Source organism: Salmo trutta, chromosome 8, assembly GCF_901001165.1.
Source record: "Salmo trutta chromosome 8, fSalTru1.1, whole genome shotgun sequence".
Classification (NCBI taxonomy): domain Eukaryota; kingdom Metazoa; phylum Chordata; class Actinopteri; order Salmoniformes; family Salmonidae; genus Salmo; species Salmo trutta.
Genome location: NC_042964.1, coordinates 39,118,716 through 39,146,180, shown reverse-complemented (window position 1 = coordinate 39,146,180; position 27,465 = coordinate 39,118,716). Strand labels below are relative to the sequence as shown.

Genomic DNA, 27,465 nt, shown 5'->3' with positions numbered 1-27,465 from the left:
ATAATGTTGTTGGGTCTGTAACCATGAGGAAGGGATACTATATAATGTTGTTGGGTCTGTAACCATGAGGAAGGGATACTATATAATGTTGTTGGGTCTGTAACCATGAGGAGGGGATACTATATAATGTTGTTGGGTCTGTAACCATGAGGAGGGATACTATATAATGTTGTTGGGTCTGTAACCATGAGGAAGGGATACTATATAATGTTGTTGGGTCTGTAACCATGAGGAAGGGATACTATATAATGTTGTTGGGTCTGTAACCATGAGGAGGGATACTATATAATGTTGTTGGGTCTGTAACCATGAAGAAGGGATACTATATAATGTTGTTGGGTCTGTAACCATGAGGAGGGATACTATATAATGTTGTTGGGTCTGTTACCATGAGGAGGGATACTATATAATGTTGTTGGGTCTGTAACCATGTTGTTGGGTCTGTAACCATGAGGAAGGGATAGTATATAATGTTGTTGGGTCTGTAACCATGAGGAGGGATACTATATAATGTTGTTGGGTCTGTAACCATGAGGAAGGGATACTATATAATGTTGTTGGGTCTGTAACCATGAGGAGGGATACTATATAATGTTGTTGGGTCTGTAACCATGAGGAGGGATACTATATAATGTTGTTGGGTCTGTAACCATGAGGAGGGATACTATATAATGTTGTTGGGTCTGTAACCATGAGGAAGGGATACTATATAATGTTGTTGGGTCTGTAACCATGAGGAAGGATACTATATAATGTTGTTGGGTCTGTAACCATGAGGAGGGATACTATATAATGTTGTTGGGTCTGTAACCATGAGGAGGGATACTATATAATGTTGTTGGGTCTGTAACCATGAGGAAGGGATACTATATAATGTTGTTGGGTCTGTAACCATGAGGAGGGATACTATATAATGTTGTTGGGTCTGTAACCATGAGGAAGGGATACTATATAATGTTGTTGGGTCTTTAACCATGAGGAAGGGATTCTATATAATGTTGTTGGGTCTGTAACCATGAGGAAGGGATACTATATAATGTTGTTGGGTCTGTAACCATGAGGAGGGATACTATATAATGTTGTTGGGTCTGTAACCATGAGGAAGAGATACTATATAATGTTGTTGGGTCTGTAACCATGAGGAGGGATACTATATAATGTTGTTGGGTCTGTAACCATGAGGAGGGGATACTATATAATGTTGTTGGGTCTGTAACCATGAGGAGGGATACTATATAATGTTGTTGGGTCTGTAACCATGAGGAGGGATACTATATAATGTTGTTGGGTCTGTAACCATGAGGAGGGATACTATATAATGTTGTTGGGTCTGTAACCATGAGGAGGGATACTATATAATGTTGTTGGGTCTGTAACCATGAGGAGGGATACTATATAATGTTGTTGGGTCTGTAACCATGAGGAGGGATACTATATAATGTTGTTGGGTCTGTAACCATGAGGAGGGGTACTATATAATGTTGTTGGGTCTGTAACCATGAGGAGGGATACAATATAATGTTGTTGGGTCTGTAACCATGAGGAAGGGATACTATATAATGTTGTTGGGTCTGTAACCATGAGGAGGGATACTATATAATGTTGTTGGGTCTGTAACCATGAGGAAGGGATAGTATATAATGTTGTTGGGTCTGTAACCATGAGGAGGGATAGTATATAATGTTGTTGGGTCTGTGACCATGAGGAAGGGATACTATATAATGTTGTTGGGTCTGTAACCATGAGGAGGGATACTATATAATGTTGTTGGGTCTGTAACCATGAGGAGGGATACTATATAATGTTGTTGGGTCTGTAACCATGAGGAGGGATACTATATAATGTTGTTGTTGGGTCTGTAACCATGAGGAAGGGATACTATATAATGTTGTTGGGTCTGTAACCATGAGGAAGGATACTATATAATGTTGTTGGGTCTGTAACCATGAGGAGGGATACTATATAATGTTGTTGGGTCTGTAACCATGAGGAGGGATACTATAATGTTGTTGGGTCTGTAACCACGAGGAAGGGATACTATATAATGTTGTTGGGTCTGTAACCATGAGGAGGGATACTATATAATGTTGTTGGGTCTGTAACCATGAGGAAGGGATACTATATAATGTTGTTGGGTCTGTAACCATGAGGAAGGGATACTATATAATGTTGTTGGGTCTGTAACCATGAGGAGGGATACTATATAATGTTGTTGGGTCTGTAACCATGAGGAGGGATACTATATAATGTTGTTGGGTCTGTAACCATGAGAAGGGATACTATATAATGTTGTTGGGTCTGTGACCATGAGGAGGGATACTATATAATGTTGTTGGGTCTGTAACCATGAGGAGGGATACTATATAATGTTGTTGGGTCTGTAACCATGAGGAGGGATACTATATAATGTTGTTGGGTCTGTAACCATGAGGAGGGATACTATATAATGTTGTTGGGTCTGTAACCATGAGGAGGGATACTATATAATGTTGTTGGGTCTGTAACCATGAGGAAGGGATACTATATAATGTTGTTGGGTCTGTAACCATGAGGAAGGGATACTATATAATGTTGTTGGGTCTGTAACCATGAGGAGGGGATACTATATAATGTTGTTGGGTCTGTAACCATGAGGAGGGGATACTATATAATGTTGTTGGGTCTGTAACCATGAGGAGGGATACTATATATTGTTGTTGGGTCTGTAACCATGAGGAGGGGATACTATATAACGTTGTTGGGTCTGTAACCATGAGGAGGGATACTATATAACGTTGTTGGGTCTGTAACCATGAGGAAGGGATACTATATAACGTTGTTGGGTCTGTAACCATGAGGAGGGATACTATATAACGTTGTTGGGTCTGTAACCATGAGGAAGGGATAGTATATAATGTTGTTGGGTCTGTAACCATGAGGAGGGATACTATATAATGTTGTTGGGTCTGTAACCATGAGGAGGGATACTATATAATGTTGTTGGGTCTGTAACCATGAGGAAGGGATAGTATATAATGTTGTTGGGTCTGTAACCATGAGGAGGGATACTATATAATGTTGTTGGGTCTGTAACCATGAGGAAGGGATACTATATAATGTTGTTGGGTCTGTAACCATGAGGAGGGATACTATATAATGTTGTTGGGTCTGTAACCATGAGGAGGGATACTATATAATGTTGTTGGGTCTGTAACCATGAGGAGGGATACTATATAATGTTGTTGGGTCTGTAACCATGAGGAGGGATACTATATAATGTTGTTGGGTCTGTAACCATGAGGAGGGATACTATATAATGTTGTTGGGTCTGTAACCATGAGGAGGGATACTATATAATGTTGTTGGGTCTGTAACCATGAGGAGGGATACTATATAATGTTGTTGGGTCTGTAACCATGAGGAGGGATACTATATAATGTTGTTGGGTCTGTAACCATGAGGAAGGGATACTATATAATGTTGTTGGGTCTGTAACCATGAGGAAGGGATACTATATAATGTTGTTGGGTCTGTAACCATGAGGAGGGGATACTATATAATGTTGTTGGGTCTGTAACCATGAGGAGGGGATACTATATAATGTTGTTGGGTCTGTAACCATGAGGAGGGGATACTATATAATGTTGTTGGGTCTGTAACCATGAGGAGGGATACTATATAATGTTGTTGGGTCTGTAACCATGAGGAGGGATACTATATAATGTTGTTGGGTCTGTAACCATGAGGAGGGATACTATATAATGTTGTTGGGTCTGTAACCATGAGGAGGGATACTATATAATGTTGCTGCAGAGGAGGCTGCTGCATGCGCTAGTGATACTTAGGTCTTCTTGTATCTAAAATTGTGGTTAACGTTAGCTACTGCTGTGGCTTGAGACTGCTAGCTAACAGTAAACTGACAGGAAAAGGCTCTGACAGGACGGATTCATGCAGATATGCTACGATGTGATTTTGTGGTAAGTTAGAACACACAGAGAGAGTATTCACTACTATAAACTTTGGTCATAATCAAAGCTTTGTTAACCAATACGTTTTTCTGTGAGGCTGCCTGTAAGTTACAGTTTACCAGACGTTGCGAGCTAGCTAACGGTAACGGCGTCTTTTAAATTCGACATAAGTTACGTGGCGATGATATCTAGTATTTAATGTAGTTTTGCTATCTGTGCCAGGCTATAAATGAGACAGATGATATCTAATTAACATTATATTTAATGTAGTCTTGCTATCTACGCCAGGCTATAAATGAGACAGATGATATCTAATTAACATTATATTTAATGTAGTCTTGCTATCTACGCCAGGCTATAAATGAGACAGATGATATCTAATTAACATTATATTTAATGTAGTCTTGCTATCTACGCCAGGCTATAAATGAGACAGATGATATCTAATTAACATTATATTTAATGTAGTCTTGCTATCTACGCCAGGCTATAAATGAGACAGATGATATCTAATTAACATTATATTTAATGTAGTCTTGCTATCTACGCCAGGCTATAAATGAGACAGATGACGTAACATCATGCACATATCTTTTCATACTAATTGCTTTCATTCAGCAGGCCATTGCAAAACAATTATCAGTAGGTCATGTGTAGAAAAGGTGACATAGTGTTGATCACAATGTCATTGATTTATCCTCAATTTCTCAACTGTAGGCTAGCTAACGACTAATGTTAGATGGATATACGGAAATTCTTCAAGAGAGGCAGTGCCAGCAGCTCTGCCGAAGGCCAATCCGTTGAGAAATGAAGATTTTTACCAGTTCAAACAAACAAATAAAACATAAACTGATTAATCACCTATTAAGCCTTGAGTTATTGTAAATATGAGTTTAGTAACAATACATGTCAGAACACAGCAGACAAGAATGAGGGAAAGAAGCTGGAGGCTGACAGGGCTGAGGGAGCATGTCTGATGAAGGTTAGTGATGAAAAAAAGCAAGTAGATGTTTAAGCTTTCAGTTAAATTTGTACAGCATATGACAGCTTATGTCTTACTTTTGTTAGGCATAAATAAATGATGTTCATGATATCTTAAAGGGTCATGCAGAAAGAGAGGCTTCTATGCAAGGCAGAGATCAACATGCGAGCTGTATAAGTGAGAGAGAGCAAGCATGCCCAGAGAAAGAGGGACAACAAACAGATCTAGACAGGGAGGGACAACAAACAGATCCAGAGAGAGAGGGACAACAAACAGATCCAGAGAGAGAGGGACAACAAACAGATCCAGAGAGAGAGGGACAACAAACAGATCCAGAGAGAGAGGGACAACAAACATATCTAGACAGGGAGGGACAACAAACAGATCCAGAGAGAGAAGGACAACAAACAGATCCAGAGAGAGGGACAACAAACAGATCCAGAGAGAGGGACAACAAACAGATCCAGAGAGAGGGACAACAAACAGATCCAGAGAGAGGGACAACAAACAGATCCAGAGAGAGGGACAACAAACAGATCCAGAGACAGAGGGACAACAAACAGATCCAGAGAGAGGGACAACAAACAGATCCAGAGAGAGGGACAACAAACAGATCCAGAGAGAGGGACAACAAACAGATCCAGAGAGAGAGGGACAACAAACAGATCCAGAGAGAGAGGGACAACAAACAGATCCAGAGAGAGAGGGACAACAAACAGATCCAGAGAGAGAGGGACAACAAACAGATCTAGAGAGAGGGACAACAAACAGATCTAGAGAGAGGGACAACAAACAGATCCAGAGAGAGAGGGACATCAAACAGATCCAGAGAGAGAGGGACAACAAACGGATCCAGAGACAGGGACAACAAACAGATCAGGAGAGAGAGGGACAACAAACAGATCCAGAGAGAGAGGGACATCAAACAGATCCAGAGAGAGAGAGGGACATCAAACAGATCCAGAGAGAGAGGGACAACGAACAGATCCAGAGAGAGAGGGACAACAAACAGATCCAGAGAGAGAGGGACAACAAACAGATCCAGAGAGAGAGGGACAACAAACAGATCCAGAGAGAGAGGGACAACAAACAGATCCAGAGAGAGAGGGACATCAAACAGATCCAGAGAGAGAGGGACATCAAACAGATCCAGAGAGAGAGGGACAACAAACAGATCAGGAGAGAGAGGGACAACAAACAGATCCAGAGAGAGAGAGGGACATCAAACAGATCCAGAGAGAGAGAGGGACATCAAACAGATCCAGAGAGAGAGGGACAACGAACAGATCCAGAGAGAGAGGGACAACAAACAGATCCAGAGAGAGAGGGACAACAAACAGATCCAGAGAGAGAGGGACAACAAACAGATCCAGAGAGAGAGGGACATCAAACAGATCCAGAGAGAGAGGGACAACAAACAGATCCAGAGAGAGAGAGGGACAACAAACAGATCCAGAGAGAGAGAGGGACAACAAACAGATCCAGAGAGAGAGGGACAACAAACAGATCCAGAGAGAGAGGGACAACAAACAGATCCAGAGAGAGAGGGACAACAAACAGATCCAGAGAGAGAGGGACAACAAACAGATCTAGAGAGAGGGACAACAAACAGATCCAGAGAGAGACGGACAACAAACAGATCCAGAGAGAGAGGGACATCAAACAGATCCAGAGAGAGAGGGACAACAAACAGATCTAGAGAGAGGGACAACAAACAGATCCAGAGAGAGACGGACAACAAACAGATCCAGAGAGAGAGGGACATCAAACAGATCCAGAGAGAGAGGGACAACAAACGGATCCAGAGACAGGGACAACAAACAGATCAGGAGAGAGAGGGACAACAAACAGATCCAGAGAGAGAGGGACATCAAACAGATCCAGAGAGAGAGAGGGACATCAAACAGATCCAGAGAGAGAGGGACAACGAACAGATCCAGAGAGAGAGGGACAACAAACAGATCCAGAGAGAGAGGGACAACAAACAGATCCAGAGAGAGAGGGACAACAAACAGATCCAGAGAGAGAGGGACATCAAACAGATCCAGAGAGAGAGGGACATCAAACAGATCCAGAGAGAGAGGGACAACAAACAGATCCAGAGACAGGGACAACAAACAGATCAGGGGAGAGAGGGACAACAAACAGATCCAGAGAGAGAGAGGGACATCAAACAGATCCAGAGAGAGAGAGGGACATCGAACAGATCCAGAGAGAGAGGGACAACGAACAGATCCAGAGAGAGAGGGACAACGAACAGATCCAGAGAGAGAGGGACAACAAACAGATCCAGAGAGAGAGGGACAACAAACAGATCCAGAGAGAGAGGGACAACAAACAGATCCAGAGAGAGAGGGACAACAAACAGATCCAGAGAGAGAGGGACATCAAACAGATCCAGAGAGAGAGGGACAACAAACAGATCCAGAGAGAGGGACAACAAATAGATCCAGAGAGAGAGGGACAACAAACAGATCCAGAGAGAGAGGGACAACAAACAAATCCAGAGAGAGGGGCAACAAACAGATCCAGAGAGAGAGGGACATCAAACATATCCAGAGAGAGAGGGACAACAATCAGATCCAGTGAGAGAGGGACAACAAACAGATCCAGTGAGAGAGGGACAACAAACAGATCCAGAGAGAGAGGGACAACAAACAGATCCAGAGAGAGAGGGACAACAAACAGATCCAGAGAGAGAGGGACATCAAACAGATCCAGAGAGAGAGGGACAACAAACAGATCCAGAGACAGGGACAACAAACAGATCCAGAGAGAGAGGGACAACAAACAGATCCAGAGAGAGGGACAACAAACAGATCCAGAGAGAGAGGGACAACAAACAGATCCAGAGAGAGAGGGACATCAAACAGATCCAGAGAGAGAGGGACATCAAACAGATCCAGAGAGAGAGTGACATCAAACAGATCCAGTGAGGGAGGGACATCAAACAGATCCAGTGAGGGAGGGACAACAAACAGATCCAGAGAGAGGGACATCAAACAGATCCAGTGAGGGAGGGACAACAAACAGATCCAGAGAGAGGGACAACAAACAGATCCAGAGAGAGAGGGACATCAAACAGATCCAGAGAGAGAGACAACAAACAGATCCAGAGAGAGGGACAACAAACAGATCCGGAGAGAGGGACAACAAACAGATCCGGAGAGAGGGACAACAAACAGATCCAGAGAGAGGGACAACAAACAGATCCAGAGAGAGAGACAACAAACAGATCCAGAGATAGAGACAACAAACAGATCCAGAGAGAGAGGGACAACAAACAGATCCAGAGAGAGAGGGACAACAAACAGATCCAGAGAGAGAGGGACATCAAACAGATCCAGAGAGAGAAGGACAACAAACAGATCCAGACAGGGAGGGACAACAAACAGATCCAGAGAGAGTGCCAACAAACAGATCCAGAGAGAGTGCCAACAAACAGATCCAGAGAGAGAGGGACAACAAACAGATCCAGAGAGAGAGGGACAACAAACAGATCCAGAGAGAGAGGGACAACAAACAGATCCAGAGAGAGAGGGACAACAAACAGATCCAGAGAGAGAGGGACAACAAACAGATCCAGAGAGAGGGACAACAAACAGATCCAGAGAGAGGGACAACAAACAGATCCAGAGAGAGAGGGACAACAAACAGATCCAGAGAGAGAGGGACATCAAACAGATCCAGTGAGGGAGGGACAACAAACAGATCCAGTGAGGGAGGGACAACAAACAGATCCAGAGAGAGAGGGACATCAAACAGATCCAGAGAGAGAGACAACAAACAGATCCAGAGAGAGAGGGACAACAAACAGATCCAGAGAGAGAGACAACAAACAGATCCAGAGAGAGAGACAACAAACAGATCCAGAGAGAGAGGGACAACAAACAGATCCAGAGAGAGGGACAACAAACAGATCCAGAGAGAGAGGGACAACAAACAGATCCAGAGAGAGAGGGACAACAAACAGATCCAGAGAGAGAGGGACAACAAACCGATCCAGAGAGAGGGACAACAAACCGATCCAGAGAGAGGGACAACAAACAGATCCAGAGAGAGAGGGACAACAAACAGATCCAGAGAGAGAGTGACAACAAACAGATCCAGAGAGAGGGACAACAAACAGATCCAGAGAGAGAGGGACAACAAACAGATCCAGAGAGAGAGGGACAACAAACAGATCCAGAGAGAGAGGGACAACAAACAGATCCAGAGAGAGAGGGACAACAAACAGATCCAGAGAGAGAGGGACAACAAACAGATCCAGAGAGAGAGGGACAACAAACAGATCCAGAGAGAGAGGGACAACAAACAGATCCAGAGAGAGAGGGACAACAAACAGATCCAGAGAGAGAGGGACAACAAACAGATCCAGAGAGAGAGGGACAACAAACAGATCCAGAGAGAGAGGGACAACAAACAGATCCAGAGAGAGAGGGACAACAAACAGATCCAGAGAGAGAGGGACAACAAACAGATCCAGAGAGAGAGGGACAACAAACAGATCCAGAGAGAGAGGGACAACAAACAGATCCAGAGAGAGAGGGACAACAAACAGATCCAGAGAGAGAGGGACAACAAACAGATCCAGAGAGAGAGGGACAACAAACAGATCCAGAGAGAGAGGGACAACAAACAGATCCAGAGAGAGGGACAACAAACAGATCCAGAGAGAGAGGGACAACAAACAGATCCAGAGATAGAGGGACAACAAACAGATCCAGAGATAGAGGGACAACAAACAGATCCAGAGGGAGGGGCAACAAACAGATCTAGAGAGAGGGACAACAAACAGATCCAGAGAGAGAGGGACAACAAACAGATCCAGAGAGAGAGGGACATCAAACAGATCCAGAGAGAGAGGGACAACAAACAGATCCAGAGAGAGAGGGACAACAACCAGATCCAGAGAGAGGGACAACAAACAGATCCAGAGAGAGAGGGACAACAAACAGATCCAGAGAGAGAGGGACAACTAACAGATCCAGAGAGAGAGGGACAACAAACAGATCCAGAGAGAGAGGGACAACAAACAGATCCAGTGAGGGAGGGACAACAAACAGATCCAGAGAGAGGGACAACAAACAGATCCAGAGAGAGGGACAACAAACAGATCCAGAGAGAGAGGGACAACAAACAGATCCAGAGAGAGAGGGACAACAAACAGATCCAGAGAGAGAGGGACATCAAACAGATCCAGAGAGAGAGGGACAACAAACAGATCCAGAGAGAGAGGGACAACAAACAGATCCAGAGAGAGAGGGACAACAAACAGATCCAGTGAGGGAGGGACAACAAACAGATCCAGAGAGAGGGACAACAAACAGATCCAGAGAGAGAGGGACAACAAACAGATCCAGAGAGAGAGGGACAACAAACAGATCCAGAGAGAGGGACAACAAACCAATCCAGAGAGAGAGGGACATCAAACAGATCCAGAGAGAGAGGGACAACAAACAGATCCAGAGAGAGAGGGACATCAAACAGATCCAGTGAGGGAGGGACAACAAACAGATCCAGTGAGGGAGGGACAACAAACAGATCCAGAGAGAGAGAGAGGGACAACAAACACATCCAGAGAAAGAAAGTAATCAAGCCGCTGCAGTAACTCCTTTCAGAAATGAGAGCGATTTAGGTGACAAAGACACTGGGCCCAGACAAGTGAAGCTGAACAGCTACCCACACTAAAGTTTTGGTACACAGAAAAGGGCATTTTAGCACTGCTGGTTTGAGAAATACAATTGGGTAGAGTACTCTGTCCACAAAAACGCAGCTTTCTGCTTTCCATGTAGAGTTTTTGGCAAAAACATTCAATTTTGCTTTGTTTATCTTCCGTAAACATGAAATGGCACAAACACACAGAGGCAGTGTTGGGGCATGACAATGCTACCAAGCAACTAGCAATCATGGGAGCATTGCTCAAATTTGAACATCTGCCCATGCTAGTGATATTGCAGAGAGAAGGGAGTATCTATGGAGAATTGTTGCGGTCACCTGAATGTTAGGAAGATAGGGACTCTCTTTCTATGCCAATGATGAATCTAGTGAAAGCACAAATAGAGGGAACTTTCTTGAATGTATGGAGCTTTTGAAGGAGTTTGACCCTTCCCTGCAAAGGTACAATACTCCATCAAATGCGACGTATGTCTCGCCAGAATCTCAGAATTACATGATCGAATGCTGTGCTCAAGAGATTATGGACACCATGGTCTCTGAGATGTCAAAGTCTGGAATGTATGCCATTATGGCGGATGAGGCCAGGGATGGGCAGTCTGAACAGTTGGCTCTGTGTGTTAGGTATGTGACAGAGGGGACAGTTAAGGAGCATTTACTAGCACTAGCAGAAATCAAGTCATTTGATGCCCAATCGATAGCAAATGAGTTGCAACAGCAGCTCCAAATGAGAGGGATATCAGGCCTAAAGTGCGTTGCACAGACCTATGATGGTGCAGCTGTCATGAGTGGTTCTAAAGGAGGTGTGGAAGCACATTTCAGAGTACTGCATCCGGAGGCAATTTATGTACATTGCTTTGCTTATGAGCTTAATTTGGTGTTGTGTCATACTTGCAGGTCTCTTCCGGAGGCTGCTGAGTTTTTCAGTTTCTTGGAGAGTGTGTATTAGTTTTTCAGTACATCCCTAGTTAACCACATACAAGTTCAAAGAAGCTCAGTTCAAACCTGGAATAGCATCAGCTGAACTTGTACAGCTCTCAAACACTCGCTGGGCATGCCAGCTGCACTCCATAAATGCAGTCATGGACACTTTAACTGCTATTGTTGATTGTCTCTCTGCCACTGTGTATTTGCTACTGATGTTTCAGTCCCTTCTTTCTATAACTGAGGGACTACACAAGTTCCTCCAGAAAAAGACTGTAGACCTGGCAGAAGCTTGTTTCGGCAAACAAGCTGTATGTGACACACTGATAGGAAAATGCACAGATGCATTTGCCACAGAAATATATGACAGAACCAAAGCATTCTGTGAAATTCACAATATTCTAGAGGCAGACGCAGCAAGAAAGCGCAAAAGGACAATGGGAGATTTTGTGGTGGAGACCTCCTTGGGTTTTGGCACAGAATTGTCATGTTCCCAAACAATGAAAACAGAGTTGTTGCTCCACTGCTTTGACAGGATGATTTGTGAGCTTGACCAGCGATTCTCGACTGTAGATGCAGGTCTGCTCAAAGGCATACAGGCATGCAACCCGAACTCAAAAAAACGTACATCATGCTTAACTGAGTTTGCCAAGCACTACGGTATTAATGTTAAAACAGAAGAGATGTTGGTGGCCAGAAACTTTCTTGCCCAGAAAAGAGAAGCTGGATGTCCTCCCAAAGATATGCTTGCTGTGCATAACCTCCTGGATGATGATGTTTCCTTCTCTGAAATCATTCAGGTTGCCCTCACAATTCCTGTTAGCAGCTGCTCCTGTGAAAGGTCCTTTAGTGTACTCCTGGTTGCGTAAGACAATGGGTCAGAAAAGGCTTGCAACCATTTATTTAACCAGGTAAGTTGACTGAGAACACATTCTCATTTACAGCAACAACCTGGGGAATAGTTTCAGGGGAGAGGAGGGGGATGAATGAGCCAATTGTAAGTTGGGGATGATTAGGTGGCCGTGATGGTATGAGGGCCAGATTGGGAATTTAGCCAGGACACCGGGGTTAACACCCCTACTCTTACGATAAGTGCAATGGGATCTTTCATGACCTCAGAGAGTCAGGACACCTATTTAACATCCCATCCAAAAGACAGCACCCTACACAGGGCAGTGTCCCCAATCACTGCCCTGGGGCATTGGGATATTTTTTAGAACCAGAGGAAAGAGTGCCTCCTACTGGCCCTTCAACACCACTTCCAGCAGCATCTGATCTCCCATCCAGGGACTGACCAGGACCAACCCTGCTTAGCTTCAGAAGCAAGCCAGCAGTGGGATGCAGGGTGGTATGCTACTGGCCAATGTCCATTGAGGGTGAAGTGATTGGGCCACTAAGCCACAATAGTGCTATTGACCGCTTTGCCACCTTTAAAAATAAGAGGTTGATGCGTCCACCCACAAAATAAGCATCAAAAGAGAGAAGCAGGAGGAGCAGTTCTGTAATATAGGTTATAATATTTGTTTGGGATCTTAGTTTTTTATCAGATTTGATTACAAATTATTTTTGAGTTTTTAAAATCGTATTTAGCTAATTAGTTGAATTTAGTTTTGCCCCATTGTGGATAATACTGTTTAAGATGTTCCATGTGTCTGAATTATTGGGTTAATTTTGAGCAACAAATTTAAATAAAGATTTTTTTCTAATGGTATAATATGACCTGCATGTCTTCACATTTCTCTCTCTCTCTCTCTCTCTCTCTCTCTCTCTCTCTCTCTCTCAAAATAACATCCAAAAGTATTTTGGCTAGATTGTACAGGCATTTTTGTGCCTTTTGTTGGTGTTGGATGGATGGGGAAAGAGTGGACTTTAATTTCTTTATTTGGATAGAATTTAAGTAAGTCAACCTTGACCAAAAATAACCTTATTTTGATCGATTTTACACCCGTTGTTACTCTAAAAATACGTGATGAAAAGACGTTTTGGGGGCTTTAAAACAAATCCTGGGGGAGTATGCCCAGACCCTCCTAAAAGAGGCTTAGCCCCCCTATCCACGAATCTCTAGTGACGTCCCTGACATAGGCCTACTAAAATAATACAATGTTGTGTAGTGGCTTTACTGGTATGCATCTAAAACAATTAGTTAAGTTTGCCCCACCAAGATTTACATGTTAAAATCAACAGTTGCGTGTACAAAGACACTGGCCACAGATACTCACTGTCTTACCCAGCTGCTATCCTATTCAACTGAACTGTAAAGGAGGACATGGTGTGTGTGTGTGTGTGTGTGTATGTGTGTGTGTGTGTGTGTGTGTAATGCTGCTTATTGTTATTTAAAAATATGTTGTAATCCTCTCTCTAGCTGGCTAACAGAGTCAGATCTGAGACATTGACTTGGAAAACATAATACCTTTTATAAATCAGTTGACTGTATGGGTGTGACAATTTATCTTACCGTTTCTACCGATCTGCGTGCCAGTTATAATTTTCGTATGCACATTTTTGTGGAATAGTTTCATTTATTTTATAAGTCTTCCCATCTCAAAATCATTGTCATGTGATGAATAAAAATGATATCTAAATTAAAATTATTAAAATCTAAAAGTATCTTCTATTGCCATTGGCAACTATGTAAAAATACCCTACAAACATAAAGCCAACAAATGAAAACATTGCAGCCTGCAGTTAGAAAATATCCTGATAAAAATAAATCACATTGGCTATGCATGGCCTGTCTGCAAGGAACTTGAAACATTGTATCAACTATCAACTTGGTCCAGCCCAAAGCTTGTGCTAACAAACTTGCCACGTTGTATAAAATGTTCTGGACCCTCAGAGTTTCCCATGCCAGTGAGCTCGGAACAGACACAGCAGTAGGGATAAGAAGTAATCATGTAGGACTATTTTTATGATGTTTCCACTGGATCAGAGGATGGCATTTTCTTCCCCCTTTCAGGTGGTGTGGTTATGGAAAGGGAGAGAGCTGGAAAGATTTTTCAAATAGGCTACCTTGAGGAACTATTGTCATTCTCAATGGATGTAAAAACAGACTTTGTTTACTTGCTGTTTGGAGGTGAAGAAAAAATTGCTTTGAGAAGCTCCACAGCTAATTAGTGGTGGTGAGTTAAGACAATCTGAAATACTATGGGGACATTGTATAAGCCTACATTTGGGTGCAGGTCAGGTAGCCTAGGCCTACTTCTATGAGTAATCAGGTGCGCGTCCTTACAAAACACAATGACTAAATTGACAAAACTCATAAATGGAATGAAATAAACCAACATTTGTTTCTCTCAAGTGTAGCCTAGGTTGTGCGCTTTGCAAACAACGTGTCCACTCTGACAATGAGAACGGTAAAATACTGTAATGGTAATAATATATTGAACGCATTAACAGAAATTATGGTAACCAAACAAACATTGTAAATTAGAAATGAGGGGAATTAACGGGAAATGTACTACTGGTGAGCCATCCCCGTGGCCTCAGCCATGGATTAGTCCACTGAGACAGGCGTCAATCAAGATGTGCCATAAAAAAAAATGTTTTTTGCAACTGGCTGACAAATAAATGAACTTATAACCAACAGCCTATTGACCAGACAATCGACCAGTCGACTAAAGGGGGTCATCCCTAGTGTGACCTCTTACCCCATCCTCTAAGCTTCCACCACAGTATTACAGGAGGAAACGTTCAGGACTAACACACACACAGAGTGACTGCATGTGTGATGAAGCGTGTGGTTCTTCCCTGTGGTGTTTTGAACACAGCCCTTCCACCCTGATTGCAGAATGAGGTGTTTTTTGAGACACCCATCCTGTTGACCACTGCCGGGCACGGGAGGGTGATGTTGGGGGTCCAGAAGAGGATGGAGGGAGGAAGGAAAGTATGCTAAGAAGGCTAATGTGTGGTGAGCGCTTTGGTGCAGTGGCTGCTATGCATCACCATGCAAATTATTTATGGTTGATATCCTTGTCTAACTGTCTGTCTCTTCATCTGCACCTACATTTACATTTACATTTACGTCATTTAGCAGACGCTCTTATCCAGAGCGACTTACAAATTGGTGCATTCACCTTATGATATCCAGTGGAACAACCACTTTACAATAGTACATCTATATCTTTTTTTGGGGGGGGGGGGTTAGAAGGATTACTTAATCCTATCCCAGGTATTCCTTAAAGAGGTGGGGTTTCAGGTGTCTACGGAAGGTGGTGATTGACTCCACTGTCCTGGCGTTGTGAGGGAGCTTGTTCCACCATTGTGGTGCCAGAGCAGCGAACAGTTTTGACTGGGCTGAGCAGGAACTGTGCTTCCGCAGAGGTAAGGAGGCGAGCAGGCCATAGGTGGATGAACGCAGTACCCTTCTTTGGGTGTAGGGACTGATCAGAGCCTGAAGGTACGGAGGTGCCATTCCCCTCACAGCTCCGTAGGCAAGCACCATGGTCTTGTAGCAGATGCGAGCTTCAACTGGAAGCCAGTGGAGTGTGCGGAGGAGCGGGGTGACGTGAGAGAACTTGGGAAGGTTGAACACCAGACGGACTGCGGCGTTCTGGATGAGTTGTAGGGGTTTAATGGCACAGGCAGGGAGCCCCGCCAACAGCGAGTTGCAGTAATCCAGACGGGAGATGAGAAGTGCCTGGATTAGGACCTGCGCCGCTTCCTGTGTAAGGCAGGGTCGTACTCTGTGAATGTTGTAGAGCATGAACCTACAGGATCGGGTCACCGCCTTGATGTTAGCTATCTCTCTATCTCTCTATATCTGATTAGTCTACCCTCTGTTCACTCATTCACTTTCATGACTGGACGGGTTAACGACAGGGCAGTACAGGAGGGGTGACAATCCCAGGGAGGTTCAGTGGGTTCCTCCCTCCTGCTGTCTGTGTCCATATCTTCCCCCTCCTTCCTTCCCTCCCTTCCTCACTGCTCCCTTTCTCACTCCATCTCTCTCTTTTTACCATTACTATGGATCTCCCACTGCTCCCGTATGTTCACCTCCTCTGGGCTTGTGGCTTGTGATTCATTTCTGTCTGCGGTAGTTTGTCCATCTCTCTGTGTGACTGTCTAACCACGCTTGACCGCCTCTGACCATATCTGACCATGCATCTGACCATATCTGACCTCCGACTGTGTGACTGACCGCTGTCTCTCAGTCTGTGGCCAAATATGGGTTTACAGCACGCTCCTCTGTTTATTCATCCATCCTGTTTCTCTCGTGTGTGTGTGTGTGTGTGTGTGTGTGTGTGTGTGTGTCTATGTTATTTGTTTCTTCACTTAAAAATCATAAAGAACCGAACACACTTCTCCATAGCTAAGAGTTTCTGCACTGTGGTCATGTTCCCCATTTCCAGTTTCCCGGAGGGAAATTCTATTCCTATTCAATGTTGGGAATATTGAGTCAGGCAGTGAGAGGGCAGCCATTGCTCAGGGGCCTTAGAATAGGGGTCCCATCATAGACGTGGCTAGAAACAATTTGGAACAAATTGGTTACTTTAGCTACTACCGGGGACGTATGATACATCTACCTGCTGGGAAGCAACTCACGTTGGCGAGGACTTGCCTCTTCGCTCGACCATATTGCTTCATTCTGAGAGACCTGCATGATCACACAGCAGTCTAAATGACCCTTCGACCTACTCAAGGACCTGTACTCAAAGCTAACGCGATGAATAGACCACACACAGCGATAGAACTCTAATCAACTACAGACAAACTAAACCACTCATCTGTCCAGTTAGTGTTCTGATTATTGCATTATATCATGAAGCTGTAGCACCACTATTTTATGTCCACAATAGGTTGTTGTGTATGTTGGGAGACTTATATACACTGAAAAAATGTATAAATGCAACATGCAACATTTTCAAAGATTTGACTGAGTTACAGATCATATAAGGAAATCATTCAATTGAAATACATTAATTCGGCCCTAATCTATGGATTTCACATGACTGGGAATACTGATATGCATCTTTTGGTCACTGATACCTTTTTAAAAAAGGTAGGGGCGTGGATCAGAAAAACAGTCAGTTACTGGTGTGACCGCGATTTGCCTCATGCAGAGCGACACATCTCCTTCCCATAGAGTTGATCAGGCTGTTGATTGTGGCCTGTGGAATGTTGTCTTACTAATCTTCAATGGCTGTGCAAAGTTGCTGGATATTGGCGGGAAATGGAATACGCTGTCGTACATGTTGATCCAGAGCATCCCAAACATGCTCAATAGGTGACATGTCTGAGAATGCAGGCCATGGAAGAACTGGGACATTTTCAGCTTCCAGGAATTGTGCACAGATCCTTGCGACATGGGGCCGTGCATTATCATGCTGAAACATGAGGTGATGGAGGCAGATGAATGGCACAACAATGGGCCTCAGGATCTCGTCACTGTATCCCTGTGCATTCAAATTGCCATCAATATAATGCAATTGAGTTCGTTGGCCATAGCTTATGCCTGCCCATACCATAACTCCACCACCACCACGGGGCACTCTGTTCACAATGTTGACATCAGCAAACCACTAGCCCAAACAACACCATACTCGCTGTCTGTATCTGCCTGGTACAGTTGAAACCAGGATTCATCCATGAAGAGCACACTTCTCCCATGTGCCAGTGGCCATCGAAGGTGAGCTTTTGCCCATAGAAGTCAGTTCCGACACCGAACTGCAGACAGGTCAAGTCCCTGGTGAGGACGATGAGCACGCAGATGAGCTTCCCGGAGCTGGGTTTCTGACAGTTTGTGCAGAAATTGTGCAAACCCACAGTTTCATCAGCTGTCCGGGTGGCTGCTGTCAGATGATCCCGCAGGTGAAGAAGCCGAATGTGGAGGTCCTGGGCTGTTGTGTTTACATGCCGGTTGGATGTACTGCCAAATTCTCTAAGACGACGTTGGAGGTGGCTTATGGTAGAGAAATTAACATTAAGTTCTCTGGCAACAGTTCTGGTGGACATTTCTGCAGTCAGCATGCCAATTGCACTCTCCCTCAAAACTTGAGGCATCTGTGGCATTGTTGTGTGACAAAACTGCACATTTTAGAGTGGCCTTTTATTGTCCCCAATACAAGGTGCACCTGTGTAATGATCATGCTGTTTAATCAGCGTCTTGATATGCCACACATGTCAGGTGGATGGATTATCTTGGCAAAGGAGAAATGCTCACTAACAGGGATGTAACGTTTGAGAGAAATAAGCTATTTGAGCATATGGAACATTTCCAAGATCTTTTATTTCAGCCCATGAAACATGGAACTGACACTTTACATGTTGCGTTTATATTTTTGTTTAGTGTAGTTTAAAGAAACATAATAGCATGGTCTTATATGTACTGTGAGGTGCAAAACTGATGGTTGTTCCCATGCCACAATGAGGGTGTGTTTTATGTTCATGTTAGTAATTCTCAATAAAGGATTAAAGGCCCACAGCTAAATGAATAAAGAGGAGAAACGAGCAGCCTATCATATCAACTGTTCTGATTGTGTTCAGCTAGCCTTTCCCTGTGGACGCTCACACACACGCACACATGCATACACACGCTATATAAATCCAATTATTAACAGACTTGCGTCCCCCACATATGCACCAACACACACGCATTACCATCCGACACACATTTGACAGGCGCTTATCAGGCTTTTGTTTAATAAAGTTGCGCTAGCGTGCCTAAACATCTGTCTTCTGTGCTCCTGCTCTAATTCTGCTGAGTCCTAACTCATCTTCAGTACTTCAGCTCTGAGCATCAGAGATACAACACACACTTCTAAATATACACGGACAGACAAGACACTCATGGGAGATATGAAAAGTCTGCGGGAGGTCTATCTCCCGCTAGACATAATCAAACCGACAGAGGGATCTGTGTGTGTGTGTGTGTGTGTGTGTGTGTGCGTGTGTGCGTGCGCATGTACACATCAGTGTGTGCTCATGCACGTTAGTGACTGTGTGTGTTTTTGTGTGTTACTGACCGTGTGTGTGTGTGTGCGTGCGTGACAGTGGCAAGTGAATTGATGCTCTCTGTGTGTAGGTAAGATTAGCAGCAGATTAAATCCTCCAGTATCCCATAATCCCTTGCTGATAGATGGCTGCAGATGTTGTGTGATTACAGACCTGCTGAGCTTGTGCAGAACTGACTACTATTTATAGTGAGGCTGTATGTAATCAAACTCACAGTGAATATAGTGCTTCCCAATATACACTCCAGCCACTCCTTCAATGATGGTCTTACATGACATATGTATGCCAACTTTGGATCTGATTTAGTATCTTGTTATTCTGGGCTCACTGTTGTGTGTTGCTGTAGTTTCTACTTGGTTTGTGATGCTTGACTTCCTAGAATCCTTTGCATGTCAGAAGCTGTTATGGGTGGGATTTGGGAGGGAGGGAGGCTGGCTCTTGTCACATTCGTCGTAGGAAGGAGACCAAAGCGCAGCGTGGGTATCGTTCCACATCTTTTATTTTAATGTGCAACTTTGCAAAACAAACAATAAACTACAAACAAAACACAAAGCGTGACGAAAGAGGTGCAACATGCACTAACTCAAAATAATCTCCCACAAACACAGGTGGGAAAAACAACTACTTAAATATGATCCCCAATTAGAGACAATGATGACCAGCTGCCTCTAATTGGGGATCATACAAAAATCCAAACATAGAAAAAAGAAACTAGAACCAAAACAACATAGAACTAAATAAACTAGATAACCCCCCCCCCCCAGTCACGCCCTGACCTACTCTACCATAGAAAATAAGAGCTCTCTATGGTCAGGACGTGACAGTACCCCCCCCAAAGGTGCGGACTCCGGCCACAAAACCTGAAACCAAAAGGGAGGGTTAGGGGGGGTGTCTAGTGTTGGTGGCGGCTCTGGTGCAGGACGAAGAACCTTCTCATCCCGCAGATCCGCCAGCATAGGAGGTGGCTCTGGTACAGGACAAAGAACCATCTCATCCTGCGAATCCGCCAGCATCGGTGGCGGTTCTAGACTGCCGACCGTCGCTGGAGATTCCGGACTGCGGACCGTCGCTGGAGGCTCCGGACTGGGGACCGTCGCTGGAGGCTCCGGACTGGGGACCGTCGCTGGAGGCTCCGGACTGGGGACCGTCGCTGGAGGCTCCGGACTGTGGGCCGTCTCAGGAGGCTCCGGACTGTGGGCCGTCTCAGGAGGCTCCGGACTGTGGGCCGTCTCAGGAGGCTCCGGACTGTGGGCCGTCTCAGGAGGTTTCGGACTGTGGACCGTCTCAGGAGGCTCCGGACTGTGGGCCGTCTCAGGAGGTTTCGGACTGTGGACCGTCTCAGGAGGTTCCGGACTGTGGACCGTCTCAGGAGGTTCCGGACTGTGGACCGTCTCAGGAGGTTCCGGACTGTGAAACGTCGCCGGAAGCTCTGGACTGGGAACTGTCGCCGGAAGCTCTGGACTGGGAACTATCGCCGGAAGCTCTAGACTGGGAACTGTCGCCGGAAGCTCTTGAACGGGAAGGCGCACTGGAGGCCTGATGCGTGGGGCCGGCACAGGTGGCGCCAGACTGGTAACACGCACCTCAGGGCGAGTGCGGAGAGCAGGCACAGGACGCACCGGACTGGGCAGGCGCACTGGAGGCCTAGTGCGTGGAGCTGGGACAGGTGGCACCAGACTGTTGACACGCACTTCAGGGTGAGTGCGAGGAGCAGGCACAGGACGTACTGGACTGGGGAGGCGCACTTCAGGGAGAGTGCGAGGAGGAGGCACAGGACGTACTGGGCTGTGGAGGCGCACTGGAGACCTGGTGCATAGAACCGGTGCAGGATATACTGGACCGTGGAGGCGCACTGGAGGTCTTGAGCATAGAGCTGGCACAGCCCGTCCTGGCTGAACACTAACTTTAGCCCGGCAAGTGCGAGGCGCTGGCACAGGACGAACTGGGCTATAAATGAGCACTGGCGACACAGTGCGTAGAGCTGGCGCAGGATATCCTGGACTGAGGAGGCGTACTGTAGACCAGGAGCGCTGAGCCGGCATAACCCGTCCTGGCTGAATGCTCACTTTAGCCCAGCAAATGTGGGGAGCAGGCACGGTGCGCACCGGGCTATGAATGCGCACTGTACATACCGCATAACACGGTGCCTGACTGGTCATGCGCTCCCACAGTAAGCACGGGGAGTTGGCTCAGGTCTAAACCCCGAAAACTCACACCCTAAGAGGAGGACGGATGTTAGGTCTCCTGCTGTATGAGAGGTGGTGCTGATGGAAGATGAAGGGTGGTGTGTGTTACGCTCGGAGTGTGTGTGTTTGGATGTTTGTGGAACACACAGACGCTCTCACAAACTCTGGGTACAGGCTGGAGACGGCCTGGCCACAGTGGTATTTAAATAGGCACCCTTACCACTCTGTGCATTAACAAGCGGAGAGGGAGGGAGGGAGGGAGGGAGGGAGGGAGGGAGGGAAAGGGGGTATTGGGGAGAGCAAGAGGGAATGAGAGAGACTGATACAGAAAGTCAGTGGCGGTGGGGTGATGTGGTGAAAGAGAGAGAGAAAACAAACCAATTTTGATAAACTCCCATATCTATTGGGTGAAATACCACAGTGTGCCATCACAGTAGCAAGATTTGTGACCAGTTTATTTACTTTCCCTTTTGTACTTTAACTATTTGCACATCATTACAACACTGTATATATATGACATTTGTAATGTCTTTATTCTTTTGGAACTTCTGTGAGTGTAATGTTTAGTGTTCATTTTTATTGTTTATTTCACTTTTGTTTATTGTCTATTTCACTTGCTTTGGTTATGTTAACATATGTTTCCCATGCCAGTAAAGCCCTTAAATTGAATTGAATTGAGAGTGTAGGAGAGAGTGGGGGGAGAGAATGAGTGGGGGGAGAGAGAGAGTGGTGGGAGAGAGAGAGTGAGTGAGGATTGTGTCTTTTGACCCTTCTGAACTCTCAGAAACAGCTCAAACAGCTAAATCTCTGATCCTTTTACCAACAATCCAGCTGAACATAGCCCATATTATCATCCATACCTGTTTATTTCTGCTTGGCAAAGTCCATCATAATAAAGCAGATACAGTAGATGAGGAAGGTCAGATCAGGGTCGTGTGTGTGTGTGTGTGTCTAAGCGTTCAGCACAAAGGAAATGAGCATGTCCTCAGCTGAGAGGGCATTTGATGATTGTAGCCAATCAGAAGGGTGTAGGTGAGATGAGGGGTTTGCCATGGATACATCTCCCTGGGCTGTGACACAGGTGTGCTGGCAGGTGGGCCTGCTGGTCCACGTAGTGGGTACACTCAACTGTACTCCGTACATTGTAATCCTGATGGCTTTGCTGTATATCAAGAAGCCTGTGTGTGTGTGTGTGTGTGTGTGTGTGTGTGTGTGTGTGTGTGTGTGTGTGTGTGTGTGTGTGGAAGGGGAAGGTGATCAGTGTATTAACACACACCAGACTTAGACAGGATTACTAGTAGATTAAATAGAGCGGTGTATGTGTGTGGACCTGGAGGTACTGAAGCAAAATCTGTAGATCAGGTATGTGTGCTGGTTTGTAAGCTACTTGTGTGTGTGGGAAATAGGATGAACTGTTTGGAGATTTAAAGGCTCAGGGAGAGTAGCTTTGCTCTCTTTCTCTCTCTGTCTCTCTCTCTCTCTCTATCTATATCTCTCTCTCCCTCTCTCTCTCTCTCTCTCTGTCACTCGCTCTCTCTCTGTCGCTCACTCTCTCTCTCACTATCTATCCTATCTATCTATCTATCTATCTATATATCTCTCTCTCTCTCTCTGTCTCTCTATGTCTGTCTGTCTCATCATCTTACTGTCTGTACATATTAGGTCGACAGCCCATAGATGCAGTAGAGGATAAATGAGAATGATTGAGTGAGAGCAATCAGTGTTTGTGTGTGTGTGTGTGTATTCTGCTGAAAGAGCAGTAATTGCCTGTTTATATGATGCACACCGTAGGGAGCAGGAATTAACCGAATTATAATGAAGCTGCTTTCACAGCCAGGTGACAGGTCACCCATCACACTGAGGTGTGTGTGTGTATAGGGGCATCTCTTCCCCCTCTCCTACTGAAGGTAAGGTATAATGGACTGTCTGCGGTAGTTCGTTACACTAACAAGCACTCAGCTCTCATCCATTCCCCAGGTGACAGAAAAGGCTATGATTTGTCCACAACACGCAGCACAAACAGGAAACGATGCACTGGGTTAGATACAAAGATACAGAAAGTGGGTGTGTCTACAGTTGGCTTACCCCCCCCCCCCCCCCCCCACATCCCCTCTCTCAATCTGCAGACGTTGTTGATCGTCTTTGTCCTGATTTCGTACAGTAATGTCTTTGTCCTACAGTCATATGGCATTACATATCCACTCCTTTTAGATCAGTGAGGATGATGAAACATAGAACAGAGAAAAGTAAGGCTCTCAAATGTATTGTTGTTCACCCACACCCACTCTTCTGTTCAATCTCATGTAGTTATCTAGTGGGCTCTTTCATCCAGTAATTTGAGAGGTATTGTCTGGCTGCTTTTTTTTTGTGTGGGCTGTTGGTTGTGTGTATAGGGACCAGTCTTTGTAGTTTAGCTGTGGTAGTTCCCTTTGGCCCTACAGAATATAGCTTTATGGTCATTTATTCTATGTGAATGCTGTTGTAGTTAACATTATTAGGCCCACTCTCTTATTGGTTGTTGTTTAAGTTGTAACAATGTGATTGGTTGTTGTTGCTGTTGTTCCAGTGTGATTGGTTATTGCTAACGGTCCTCTCTCTGTTCTTTCTAACAGTCATGCGGAGGAACCAGTTTGCGGCGGACGTGTGCTGTAGGAAAGGTTCCCGCAACGCGCTGCAGGAACTCTACAACCCCACACAGGTAGGAACCATCTCTCTCTCTCTCTCTCTCTCTCTCTCTCTCTCTCTCTCTCTCTCTCTCTCTCTCTCTCTCTCTCTCTCTCTCTCTCTCTGTCTCTCTCTCTCTTTGTCTCTCTCTGTCTCTCTCTGTCTCTCTCTCTCTCTCTCTCTCTCTCTGTCTCTCTCTCTCTGTCTCTCTCTGTCTCTCTCTCTCTCTGTCTCTCTCTGTCTCTCTCTGTCTCTCTCTGTCTCTCTCTCTCTCTCTCTCTCTCTCTCTGTTTCTCTCTGTCTCTCTCTGTAAATATAGACCCCGCTGTTTTAGGCCTGACTCAGAGAGACATTTGAAAGGCCGTGACCCTGACTGTTTTTAGCCTTGTCCTCCCTTTCCCTCCAAATGGTGTGTGTATAAATGTGTGTGTATGTGTGTGTCACTAAGCCTGGGTCTCCGCTACTCTGTCTTTATTTATTTATTAAGTCTGTATGACAACGCCCGCTGCATGATGGACGAGCGCCGTGGAAACCTATATTCCGTTACCGTGGCGGTAGTCCCCTTCTGGAGGATGGCTTTATTTAGCGTAACGGTCGATTGCATAGTTAGTATTACACATTTCACTTCTTTTAACTCTTTTTCAGAGCACTGTGTTCTCCCTTTAAGTACAATAAGCTCTGCTTATATTGCTGCAACGTACTGTAACCACAAAACAAATGGTGAAGTACACTGCTCAAAAAAATAAAGGGAACACTAAAATAACACATCCTAGATCTGAATGAATGAAATAATCTTATTAAATACTTTTTTCTTTACATAGTTGAATGTGCTGACAACAAAATCACACAAAAATAATCAATGAAAATCCAATTTATCAACCCATGGAGGTCTGGATTTTGAGTCACACTCAAAATTAAAGTGGAAAACCATGTAATGTCCTTAAAACAAGTCAAAATGAGGCTCAGTAGTGTGTGTGGCCTCCACGTGCCTGTATGACCTCCCTACAACGCCTGGGCATGCTCCTGATGAGGTGACGGATGGTCTCCTGAGGGATCTCCTCCCAGACCTGGACTAAAGCATCCGCCAACTCCTGGACAGTCTGTGGTGCAACGTGGCGTTGGTGGATGGAGCGAGACATGATGTCCCAGATGTGCTCAATTGGATTCAGGTCTGGGGAACGGGCGGGCCAGTCCATAGCATCAATGCCTTCCTCTTGCAGGAACTGCTGACACACTCCAGCCACATGAGGTCTAGCATTGTCTTGCATTAGGAGGAACCCAGGGCCAACCGCGCCAGCATATGGTCTCACAAGGGGTCTGAGGATCTCATCTCGGTACCTAATGGCAGTCAGGCTACCTCTGGCGAGCACATGGAGGGCTGTGCGGCCCCCCCAAAGAAATGCCACCCCACACCATGACTGACCCACTGCCAAACCGGTCATGCTGGAGGATGTTGCAGGCAGCAGAACGTTCTCCACGGCGTCTCCAGACTCTGTCACGTCTGTCACATGTGCTCAGTGTGAACCTGCTTTCATCTGTGAAGAGCACAGGGCGCCAGTGGCGAATTTGCCAATCTTGGTGTTCTCTGGCCAAAGCTAAATGTTCTGCACGGTGTTGGGCTGTAAGCACAACCCCCACCTGTGGACGTCGGGCCCTCATACCACCCTCATGGAGTCTGTTTCTGACCATTTGAGCAGACACATGCACATTTGTGGCCTGCTGGAGGTCATTTTGCAGGGCTCTGGCAGTGCTCCTCCTGCTCCTCCTTGCACAAAGGCGGAGGTAGTGGTCCTGCTGCTGGGTTGTTGCCCTCCTACTGCCTCCTCCACGTCTCCTGATGTACTGGCCTGTCTCCTGGTAGTGCCTCCATGCTCTGGACACTACGCTGACAGACACAGCAAACCTTCTTGCCACAGCTCGCATTGATGTGCCATCCTGGATGAGCTGCACTACCTGAGCCACTTGTGTGGGTTGTAGACTCCGTCTCATGCTACCACTAGAGTAAAAGCACTGCCAGCATTCAAAAGTGACCAAAACATCAGCCAGGAAGAACTGAGAAGTGGTCTGTGGTCACCACCTGCAGAACCACTCCTTTATTGGGGGTGTCTTGCTAATTGCCTATAATTTCCACCTGTTGTCTATTCCATTTGCACAACAGCATGTGAAATGTATTGTCAATCAGTGTTGCTTCCTAAGTGGACAGTTTGATTTCACAGAAGTGTGATTGACTTGGAGTTACATTGTGTTGTTTAAGTGTTCCCTTTATTTTTTTGAGCAGTGTATAATATATACTATAATATATATTGTGGGGGCGAGGAGTGAATGGTGTGTCTAAGGTGTTTTGAGCCAAGTTGGTTGAAGAGACCTTGCTGCGTTTGCTTGTTAGGCTACTGTGTTTTTTTTCTGTATTTTTCCAGATGCAGAAATGGCTGTGTATCCAATAGCACTGCGATAATAGAGTTGTATTCTCACGGGTGGTTGTCATCCTCAGTGTATCACTCATACTGCAGTCTCTGCTGCTGTTGGTGATACTATCACAATGATGGATAGGCTATTTTCTCCTTCACCCCTCTGCAATAATTATCTCCCTATCTGTTGTTTACAATGGTTTTGTATTTCTCTGTGTCTATATACACTGAGTATACTGTAGCGAACATTAGGAACACCTTCCTAATATTGAGTTGCCCTCAGAACAGACTCAATTCGTCGGGGAATGGACTCTCTGGAGGAGGTTACAACCTAGCTTAATCTAGCCTGTATAATACTGTTTGCCTTGTTTCTTCGGGGCATGGACTCTACAAGGTGTCGAAAGCGTTCCACAGGGAAGCTGGCCCATGTTGACTCCAATGCTTCCCACAGTTGTGTCAAGTTGGCTGGATGTCCTTTGGGTGGTGGACCATTCTTGATGCACACGGGACACTGTTGCACGTGAAAAACCGAGCAGTCCTGCAGTTGTTGACAGAAACCGGTGTGCCTGGCACCTACTACCATACCCCGTTCAAAGGCACTTACATTTTTTTATCTTGCCCATTCTGAATGTCACACATACACAATCCATGTCTGAATTGTCTCAAGGCTTGAAAATCCTTCTTTAACCTGTCTCCTCCCCTTCATCTACACTGATTGAAGTGGATTT

At 45.3% G+C, this 27,465-nt stretch overlaps 1 protein-coding gene across 1 annotated transcript in view; it reads left to right on the top strand.

Annotated features, from left to right (window-relative positions):
- LOC115198867 (carbohydrate sulfotransferase 11) overlaps positions 1-27,465 on the top strand; it is an 84,080-nt gene that overhangs the window by 31,189 nt on the left and 25,426 nt on the right. Inside the window, exon 2 of the mRNA XM_029761250.1 lies at positions 24,278-24,363. Within this exon, the coding sequence (XP_029617110.1) occupies positions 24,278-24,363 (86 nt within the window). The remainder of the gene's footprint in view (positions 1-24,277; positions 24,364-27,465) is intronic.